At 49.2% G+C, this 10,911-nt stretch overlaps 1 protein-coding gene across 1 annotated transcript; it reads right to left on the bottom strand.

Annotated features, from left to right (window-relative positions):
* Nucleotides 1-1,871: 1,871 nt before the first annotated feature.
* On the bottom strand, nt 1,872-5,221 carry MRPS24 (mitochondrial ribosomal protein S24). Its single transcript, XM_080666899.1, has 4 exons — nt 5,067-5,221; nt 4,918-4,986; nt 4,614-4,725; nt 1,872-2,301 (listed from the first exon to the last, which is right to left on the bottom strand). The coding sequence occupies exons 1-4, from the start codon at nt 5,103-5,105 to the stop codon at nt 2,018-2,020; spliced, it is 504 nt and encodes a 167-aa protein (XP_080523025.1). The 5' UTR covers nt 5,106-5,221; the 3' UTR covers nt 1,872-2,017.
* Nucleotides 5,222-10,911: the final 5,690 nt, after the last annotated feature.

Below are 10,911 nucleotides of genomic sequence, written 5' to 3'. Positions count from 1 at the left end.
CCTAGCTGCCTTTGCGGTACTAGGTCCTCCCTTAGAGCTAAAGACAGACAATGGACCCACATACACTAGTTCTGCTTTTCAACATTTTTGTCAGCAATATCAAATTTGTCATAAAACTGGTATCCCTTACAACCCTCAAGGTCAAGCAATAGTGGAAAGAGCAAATAGTTCTCTTAAAATGCAATTACTAAAACAGAAAGGGGGAGACGGATGTTATATGTCACCTCAAAACAAACTCAGTCATGTTCTTTATACTTTAAATTTTTTGAATTGCGATGCAGAGGGTCATACAGCAGCCGAAGGGCATTGGGCCTCCTGTACAATAGCCTCCGCAGGGTTAGCTCGGTGGAAGGATGCACAAACTGGACAATGGTTTGGACCAGATCCAGTAATGATGTGGGGAAGAGGTTGTGTTTGTATCTTTCCAGAAGGAGCAGCGCAGCCAATTTGGGTGCCAGAGCATTACGTACGTCACCACAATGTACCCACAGAAGCTCCTTGTCCCATCATTCAAAAGACTGACAGTTGCCCCGATGACAGCAAAGCGGAAAACGATGATGACGAAGACTACGCAAGAGACTGAGGTGCCAACATGGGGTCAGCTAAAGAAGTTAACAACTGAGGCCCAGCAGATGGCAGAAAAGCAGGAAGTAGATACTCCCTCAATCGTGTTTCTGGCCACGCTAGCATTGGTTAGCTGCCAGTCTTCTGCAAACTCTTGCGCAGCCAAGTCCGAGGACTCTTGAATAAATCAGCAAAAGAAACTTTCCTTTAGTAGAAAAATGTTACTGTAGTTTGATTTCTCTATTATGTGTTGCATTGGCATTGTTTTATTAATAGCCATTTCATGGGTTTTGCAATTGCATTGCTTTGTTATTGGGTTTTGCATTGTTTTGTTAATGTTTTAATAGTCAGAACTTTGTTCTTGATGTTTAAGTTTTGATTCCATTATTAGTAGCTTAAAATTAAAAGAAGGGTGAGATGTAGGGAGCGGTTATAGGGTTAAGCCTCGGACTGACCTGCTGGCAAAGTCGCAAACAAGTCCCAGCTTGGAGGGCACAGTCCTCTAACCATAAAGCTTGATCTTGTGACTGCTCCCTAGATCTTTCCTGGGTAGCTAATGGGCTGTGGGAGGGGCAGCAAGTGCTGCCAAAACAAGTAAAACTTACAAGAACTTTGTAGATTACCTTGTTTGTCCCCCACTATAAATAAAGCATCAGCTTTGCAGTCTGGATCTGTTCTGTGGCCTCAGCAAGGCACAGAAGATCTACCTAGACCCAGCTTATTCTCTGGTTCTGTCTTATTCTTCATCCTTCACCGCCCTCCCTCAGGCTCGCCGAACCCTTGGCTGTGCTGGCGCAGCACACTAGTATCTGCACTCTCATGTTCGTTGCAGCATTATTCACAGTAGCCAAGACATGGGAACAACTTAAGTGTCTATCCGTGGATAAATGAAGACATGGAACATACATACAATGGAGTATATGCAGCCACGATAAAGAACATCCTTCCATTTAGGATGTGGATGAACCTGGAAGACATTATGGTAAGTGGAATAAGCCAGACTCAGAATGACAAATATTGTATGATCCCACTTTTGTGTGAAATCAACAATAGTTGAAATAGAAGCAGAGTAGAATAGTGGTTACTAGGGGCTGGGGGAGGGGGAAATATGGTTGGTTTTAGTTATGCAAGATGATAAGGACTGGAGATCTAGGGTACCACCATGTGACTATAATTAACAATACTTTCTCACATGCTTGGAATTTGCTTAGCGCACACTGTCCGTGGCAGCCTCCCTGGGACCCCCGAGCACCTCACAGAACCACCATCGAGTCCTTTCACCTGAAGAGTAAAGACAGAGCAAGAGGCCAGACAACACGGACAGTCCATTTATTCAGCAGCAGCTTTGAAAGTGAGGTCTGTGGACTCTGAAGGGATGAGTTTTCCCATTTTTACTTCACCCCTTTCCCACGTTTGTCCTCTGCAGGCTAAAGCTTGACACAAGACGCATGTCCTAGATATACTTGTACACAACCTTTGAGGGCACAGTTTGGAGGTGCACCCGCACAGGGCACTTGTAGAAGTGGGACAGCAGGGTCTCACTATACCCCACAAGGAAGTAGAACTTGTGCGCTGGCAGCTGCCTCAGCACCAGAGCACAGATCTCCACCTGGTTAGCCCGGCGCTTCAGGACAACCTGGTCAGCCAGGCAGCCAGGGAAGGTGCCCAGCATAAACTTGCGAAGAAAAACATCCTCCACTGTTCGCTCTGCGGCGTGGTCCTCCCCATCCAGGTTACCTGAAGAGAGAAGGGCACCACAGAATCAGCAAAGCTGCAGAGGTAACATCCAAAAGCAAAGGGTACCCAATTCTACCAACCCTGCCTCTTCTCTTTTCTTCTGTAAGTGGAATAACACTTCAAAGTTCCAAGTACATTATTTCACTCAACTCCCAAACTAGGTACCATCACTATCCTTATTTTACAAAAGGAAAGAAAGAGGCCTTAGCCAGGATATAAAACTCGGATGATCAGCCCATCTACTCCCTTCCCACTCTTTGTCTGCCTTAGAGCACCGGTCATCCGACAGGCCAGAGATGAAGCTACCAACCCCTTCTGAGGTTTGGGACATGCTTTCTCACAAGCCAGGGCCATGGCCTACACCCAGTGGATTCTCAGTGTGGACCCTGCAACCCCTACGCCTCTCACATCCACTGAATCTCCACACGCACCTGCAGACTTCAGAACCAGACCCTGGAAAGGGTGGGGGGACAAGAACCTTTAAATAACTTCTCTAGGTAGATGCATCATAAACATCCAAGTTGAAAACCCTCATACTGAACAAAATACAGTTGATTATCATTACTTTACTGTTCTATAAAGTTGCCATGATCTATGAATTAGCAAAAACTCAACCATAGCTCCTGAGGAAATGCAGGGCTAGGCTCTACAAGCGTTAGGCTCCATTATTTCTGTCAACAGATCAATATAGAGCCTTGGTTTATGTGTTTCTACTTAAAGGTACCTTGTTTATTAAATGGGCTGATTAACACTGAACTCTCCCAACAGCACTATAGCTCAGGCCTGAAGAAAGCTACTCTGATAGGCACCTGCTCTCTGTAAAGTTATCACAGCTTCTTGAGCTTGGCATCAATGGCTATTTTTTTTTTAATATTTTATTGATTTTTCACAGAAAGGAAGGGAGAGGGATAGAGAGTTGGAAACATCGATCAGCTGCCTCCTGCACACCCCCCACCGGGGATGCGCCCGCAACCAAGGCACATGCCCTTGACTGGAATCGAACCTGGGACCCTCCAGTCCGCAAGCCGACGCTCAATCCACTGAGCAAAACCAGCCAGGGCTCAACGGCTATTTTAAGGCAGCAGAGTCATCAACAAACAGCACAAAATTGTGAAAACATGGCAGTAATAAATCTCAAAAAGGACACATTTACTATAGGAAAACTGAAACAAGAGGGCAGAGCCAGGAAGGAGACTTGAGGTGGTGAACAGACAATACAATATACAGATGATGTCTCATAGAATTGTACACCCAAAACCTATATAATTTTATTAACCAATGTCTCCCCAATAAATTCAATAAGACGTTTTTAAAAATAAGTATGGCCCTAACTGGTTTGGCTCAGTGAATAGAGCATCGGCCTGCGGACTGAAGGGTCCCAGGTTCGATCCCGGTCAAGGGCATGTACCTTGGTTGCGGGCACATCCCTAGTGGGGGGTGTGCAGGAGGCAGCTAATCAATGTTTCTCTCTCATCGATGTTTCTAACTTTCTATCCCTCTCCCTTCCTCCCTGTAAAATATCAATAAAATATATTTAAATAAATAAGTGTGAATAATTAAATTTTAAAAAAAGAGGGCAGAGCCCAGCCAGCGTGGCTCAGTGGTTGAGCGTTGACCTATGAACCAGGAGGTCACAGTTCGATTCCCAGTCAGGGCACATGCCTGGGTTGTGGGCTCAATCACCCATGTGGGGTGTGCAGGAGGCAGCCAACCCATGGTTCTCTCTCATCATTCATGTCTCTATCTCTCTCCCTCTCCCTTCCTCTCTGAAATCAATAAAATGTATTTTAAAAAAAGAGGGCAGAGCCCTGTTCAACCTCAGCTGGGAAGGTCCCATGTCTGAGAGTGACCAAGAAAGAGTTAAGAAGAGGCAAATTCCAACACAGAATGAAGAAAACTCTGTGGGAAATGGCATTCTTTACAGCACACTGTCCCACGAGTCCAGGCTGATTCTAAGGGGGTTCACGCCTTTCACTGACTCTGAGCCACTTTGCGTCTCTGTCCTCCGCAGGTGACAGCACAGCAAACGGTTTCCGTCTCCGCTCACGCACACAATTTTAAGGAGGGTCACTGCGGTCCTTGCACCCGCGGAAAGAGGCCATTCTGCATCCCTGTCCGTACATCTCAGCACTCCTGATCCAGTCTCGGCTTTTCCACGTCTGCTTGGAGCGTGGACTGGCTTTTTGACTCCGGCACCGAGTACTGGTTGGAATACACCTTGACCCGAGCTCATCTCTATCTGTTTGACAGTCACCGCTGAGAACTCCTTCGTGGGGTCGCATCGCCAGCCTCGCGCGTGGTCGTCCCCTCACCTGTGTGCAGCGACAGCCAGCCCTTGCGGTGGGCGATGTAGTGAGGCGCGTGCGCCTCCTCGTAGGTCACGGGCTTGTCCCCTTTGCCCACTCGGACCCGGGCCGCCCGATTCTAGGAGCAAAGAGCGGCCTAAGTCCGTGCGCAAGACCCGGGCTGAGAGCGGGCCCCGGCCCCTCACCTCTCCCCACCCCCAACCCCACGGCCTCTCATCCCCCGGCCCCTCGCCCCGGCCCCTCACCGCTCCCCACCCCGCCTCCGAGGCCTCTCGTCCCCCCGCCCCGGCCCCTCGTCCGGCCGGCTCACCTTGGCACAGACCGCGGAGACGTGCAGGGCGCGCCAGGCACACGGCAGCGCTCGGCTCCAGGACAGCACCTGCGTGTGCGGAGCGAAGAGCGTGAGCCCGGAACTAGGCCACCCCTCCGACCGCCGGGCCCGCCTCGTCGCCCACTCACCCGCGGCCCGAGCCCCTTGCTACACACGGGCGCCGCCATCTTGAGCCGACCGCAGCCTGTGACGTAACGCCGCGCCGCGGAGCAAAGGTCAGCGCCGGGAGGCAACCGCGGACGGGACCAAATTGAAGCCCGCGCGGGTGTGGAAGTCTCTCGGCCGGGGCGGGGCCTCCGGGTCGGGGCGGGGCCTCTGGGCCGGGGAGGGGCCTCCGGGCTGGGGCTGCAGGTGACGCTGGTTTCCGGACCCCTCTCCCGCCACCGCCGGAGTTTGCGTCGCGGTTCCAGTCCCGAGGTCCGAGGATGCAGAGGTGAGGCCCCCCCGCCCCAGCGCGCCGGTGTCCTGAGGACCTTAGCGGCTCCGCTCGGACTTCCCCTTGAAGGGTTTCTCACTCTACAAACTAGGCTACTTGCCTTGTCTCCAAATATCCCCCCACAATGTGGATTATATTTATTACATTAAAGTCCTCATGATACATAAAGACAAGATCACAAAAACTGTCAACAAGATGCCATTTTTGTGAAAAAAAAAAATCATATACCTATGCACACAGTAAGAACATAGAAGCCTATTTCAAATATTAGCAGTAGTTTATCTTTGGAAAGTACGATCACGTGTAATTTATTTTGGTTTATATGTATTTTCTATAATGAACATACATTTCTTTTATATTTCTGAGAACTTTAATTTATTTTTTAATTTTTCAAATACAGTTTACTTTCAGTAATATTTTGAAATAATATTCTTTGGGGCTTCTAGGTCTGCCTTGGGGGTGAGAAGCCTGGGGCTCTCCCTGGGGCCTGCGATACTCAGACCAGAGCATTCCTGCTGACGGCTCTCTGGTGGTTACTGGTGCCACAGGGAAAGGAGCAACACTGATGTCTTCTTTCAGAACTCAACACGGCAATGGGGAAGACCTAGGCTCTAGGTCTGGAGTTGGGCCTGGTATAACAATCTGTGTACACTCGAGCCTCAGTTCCATTATCTATAAAATGGGCTAATGGATAGTCCTACCTCATAGAGCCGTCAGAATAAATAGTTGTCATTGTTTGTTAGGCTGACTCAAGTTGTTGTTGTTTTTACCTACATCATCCACCCTCAGACTGCTGTAATTCCCATGGGAGGGAGGACAAGACTACCCTCTATGTGGAAGGGAAATGGAGGCAAAGGTGGAGGGTAAGTTGCCTAAGATCACACTGGGAAGAGGAAAAGGGCCAAGTCTGTACATTCTCCATGACCAAGATTCCGCTGGCCACTTGAAGCTGGGTCCTCAAAAAAAAAAAAAAAATTAATAAAAGGACAGTGTTTTTCATGCCCACTTCACTAGAAATGTTTTATTTCTAATTTTTTTAACTGTGGCCTCCAACTATTCTGCATGTTGGATAAGAGGGCAAAACAGGGATGAGATGATCTCTAAGCACAATACTTCCTGATTATAAGAACTTTTAACCCTTCCTGAAGGACCCTTTTAAACTGATACTATTTTATTTTCAATAAAGTTTGACCATTTTATAACTTGACTAGTGGCCCGGTACACGAATTCATGCACATTTAAAGGAAATTAATTAGAAGAAATATTTTAATATCGCTATTCGCCCTTTCTCTATAGTAGAAGTATCAACCAAATTCACAATCGACAATGACAGATCGAAACACGTGTGTGGTTGGCACGAGCGAGAGCTTTATATGTATCATGAATGTGTGAGTTAACTTAGCCTTTTATAGATATAAACTTGCTTAATTAGACCTGCTTTCTGATGTAGCTAAACTTTTTCCAACCCAGGGAAGCACCCCAACTTCTCTTTCAGGTAATTGTCAGCAACACAGCAGTAAATATCAACACAAAGCAGATTATTATTTTAGATCATGCAGGGAGAACAAGGGTAAAATATTTAACTGCAGAAGTGTTATATTCTGCGCAGTGAGAAAACCTGAAGTCATTTTCAAGGTCCACCATTTCTTCTTTGTAGTCAGGTCAAATTTCTAAACTTTCTAAATCTCCATTTTCCAGCTAATGAAAAGAAAATAGGACTCTACAGAGTCTCCTATCTGCCTACTCCAGGACTTCTGTGAGGATCAAATGAGATGAGGCAGGGAAACGCTTCCCAGACATTTGGTTAAAGTGTAAAGTGTTTACACCTGGCTATAAAGCAAGTCGTGTTCCTGGGCTGAAGAAACTGCAAGGAGGCTAGTTGCTAGGGAGAGGAAGCTGGGTGTTGCTACGTGACATCATTACCTGGACGGAGGGAAGGACACTTAGCATATCAGCCTTTTATATATATACTAGTAGCCCTGTGCACAAATCCGTGCACCACTGGCTTTCTGCGGGGCCTAGCCGCTCCACACCCACTGACCAGAGGCTCTCCGCGGCCCAGAGGCCCATCCACAGCCGGGCGCAGAAGGCTTGCCTCATCGCTGCAGTGACGAGGCAAGCATTCTGCCAGGCCACTCACGCTGCCCACTCTCAGCAGCCGCCCCCCCGGGACTGGGGGACTCCGGCAGGGCTGAGAGGACTAGGCGCCTCCATCTTGTGGCTATGGGCGCCGCCACCTTTATGGTGGAGTGATGGTTAATTTGCATATTACCCTTTTATTAGAGAGGACTAGAAGCCCAGCACATGAAATCATGGGGCCCCGCCCACCCACGCACACCTTGCCACGCTTGCAGCCCCACCCACCCGCGTCAGTCTTTGGTCGGTACAGCATTCGGGCCACTGGGTTTTTATAATATATAGAGAGGTTTTATAAATTTGCTCCAAAGTGCTGAGGAACATGGGAGTTGGTATCTGGAATCCTGCTTCCTAGTGTATAATTTAGACAAGTGACTTGACCTTCCTGAGACTCAGTTTCCCTAATCTATAAAATGGGGACAGTGATGATTGTTGTGAAAAATTTCATTATAAATTGACAGAATGAGTAGCTAATAAATGTGGGGTTTGGGGTGGTGGTTTTGTTTTTTGTTTGCTTGTTGGTCCATTTGTTTTTAAGAATAGAGTCCCTGATTTCTACATCCTCTGAGGGAGATAAGCCAGCTATTGAGGGTTCATGCGAACTCACAAGAACACGACCTCAATCAGAGGAGAGAAGTGGCTGGTTTTGCAGCAAAGGTGACAATGGCCTTGACTCCTCTGGGAGCAGAAGGCAGTGCTCAGCAGGGCTGTTGTGCTCAGGGTTCAAGGTCGCCCTCGAGGCAGTAGGCAATCCACTATCAACGTTTTTTTCTTCATTCCTGAGGTGTCTGCCAGCAATTCTAACTGGTCTAGCTCTCTCAAGGTTACCCACCTTTTTAAAATTCTTACCTGCCTTGTTGCAAAAAGGAGCTGGTTCCTTGATGGGGGGCGGGGGGTGTCCTGTGAGTGCATGATTAAAATAACTTAAAAGCACAATTTTAATGCATGAATTGCTGCACTGTTTTATGTTGCCAGTGGAAATTTTTAGCGGGGTGTTTTATTTTTCTGCAATTTTCACCTGTTAAGTGTTTTGATCCACTTTGCGTCTTCCCCCATCAATCCTGTGAAAGGCAATATTGTCAGGGTTTGCAGATGAGAAGATGGAGGTCAGAGATTCACCTGAGGTTAGAACGAGCAATAGTAGCAAGTGTTTGGGCTCCACTGCGTCTGTGAGCGGGAGCCTTCAGAACCACGTAGGATCGGGAATGGTGGTGTCTCGGGCTGAGCACAGACTGCTTAGGACTGGCCCTTCCTGGATGAGGAACCAGTGACCACACCAAGGGCCCAGGAAGAGGAGGATGTGCAAATGTGCTTTTCTCAGACACGAGCCCTTGTGATCACCAGGCATCAGTGGCTTCTATGCTCTCAAAGCGGAGGTTCTCAACCCTGGCTGCACATGCGACCCACTGGGCCCCACACCCCAAGTATAGGACTGGGTGGCACTGTGCTTTTCCAGTACCCCACAGGTGACCCAGATTTGTAGCCAGGCTTAAGAACCTGCGCCCTGAATGCAGGTTTATGCGGCAGACTCCCAGAACCTGTGCAGGGGCACCTGGGGCCGGGGGGGGGGGGGGGGGGGGCTGGTCTAGCTCTTACACCAGCTCACTCAGAGGGGATGGACTTAGTCCACGCCTACCCCTCTTGGACCACAAGGCAGAGGAGGAGCCGGCTGGGGGTCTGGACGTCTTTGATGGTCTGTCCAGTGGGTCCAGCACAGCCCAAGGGCTTGCCTCTGTCAGATAGGGCACTGGCCACTGTGGGTGACACTGTGTGAGGGGGGACTCTGGGCCCCTGGATTTGCACAGTCCAGCCAGGAATACGGTGAGTCTAGTCTCAGAGGTGCCCCAGCCAGAGCCCTCTGCCTTCCTGTTGGCTGCAGGCTTCACCCAGACAATCCCACTCACAAGAGTCCTCCTGGCAAGACTAGCATCCTCCGAACTGCTCACACTTGACATTTGTAAACCTGTATCTCAAAATTACTCCTGGTAGTAAGGGGTCGATGGGAGAACCAAGGGGACATATGTAATCCTTTCAGTGACAAGGATTAAAAAATAAATCAGTGGCCCCTGGTGATTTGTTTTCTCCTAGTGGCCGGCCCATTCACCAGGAAGAATCCAAGGCTCCAAGCTCTCATCTGGGAACTAAGCCAAACCACAGCGGAACCCAAGTCCCAGCACCATCCTCCGCTTTCTTTATGGGTAGCCAAAGAGCTCTGACCCTGGTCCTTCTCCAGCCCCCTCTCCGCTGCTGAGGCACAGAACGGGGTGGTACTACTGACCTCAGCTTCAGGGTGCTGAAGTAACCCGTCTCCTGACGAAGCCATTTCCAAACGCCCTGGTCCTTTGCCCAGTAACCGGGGCTGAAAGCCACACTCCAGGCGTGGAGCAGTGGATGGGAAAATGGGCATCCATGCCAGACCTCACTTTGATTTTCAGACCCCAGGACAGATCAGGGCTCCCAAGTGGCTGACACCACCTTCCGCAGGGAGCTGGGGGGGGAGGCGGGCGGGGGGCAGACAAGAGGGAAGATCAGGACAGTAACGGGAGCATGCACAGGCCCTGCTTCTCGGAGCGTAGGGTGGAGGTGGGGCTGCACCCTGAGGGAGAAGTGCCTGCCTGACAGAGCCACAGGCGGAGGAAGGAGGCCCAGGCCCAGGACAGCACATGAGGGCTGTGAGGCAGGAGGTCAGAGTCACCACACCGGGATCAAACCCGGCCTCCTCTGCATCCTGACTCCATGCAGGGAAAGCCACACTCTGAATTGGTTTTGTTGACGTCTTAGGAACTCGGGATAGGTTTACAGTCAAAATAATCTTTTTTACTACTGACTCAGAAAAGAGAAAGGATTTTTCTTTCCCAGGCTCGCTTACATCTGAGGAGCTGGAGACAGCGACCATAGCAGGCGTACACCGCACACATTTCTAACACCAGCCCTGCCAGGTGCTGTTTCAGTAAAGCTGAGAGAGCATCAGTTGCAGACACTGCTTTGTATATCGTTAGGAAAGAAGCATATCCTTTTGAGAATCCATTTAAAGCTATGAACTCTCTTCCCAGAAGGAAAAGCACACACCTGATTTTCAGGAATTCAATAACCGAACCTTAACTCTGGACAACGGACAAACCCCCTAGTAAAGAACCCTTGATTGGTAGGGACAGTAGGGCTAGCTTCCCCAGGTCAGATTTCTGGAATAGCTGGAATGTTTTAAAGGGGTATACACAGCAATTCTAAGACCGGTTCCCAGTGCCTGGACGTGGGCTCAGAAGGATCCTGGGTGACCGTCCCACTGAGCTGGAGAAGCAAAGTAATGGGAAGTTTGAGGTATTTCCTGTGAACCAACATCTAAAAACTTGTGTTATTTAATGATTCAGAAAAAGAGCTTCTAATGCCTGAGGATTACAGAT

The sequence above is a fragment of the Plecotus auritus genome (genome assembly GCF_963455305.1).
Source record: "Plecotus auritus genome assembly, chromosome: 4".
Taxonomy (NCBI): domain Eukaryota; kingdom Metazoa; phylum Chordata; class Mammalia; order Chiroptera; family Vespertilionidae; genus Plecotus; species Plecotus auritus.
Note: the sequence above shows the minus strand (reverse complement) of the source record. Positions and strands in the feature narration are given on the sequence as shown.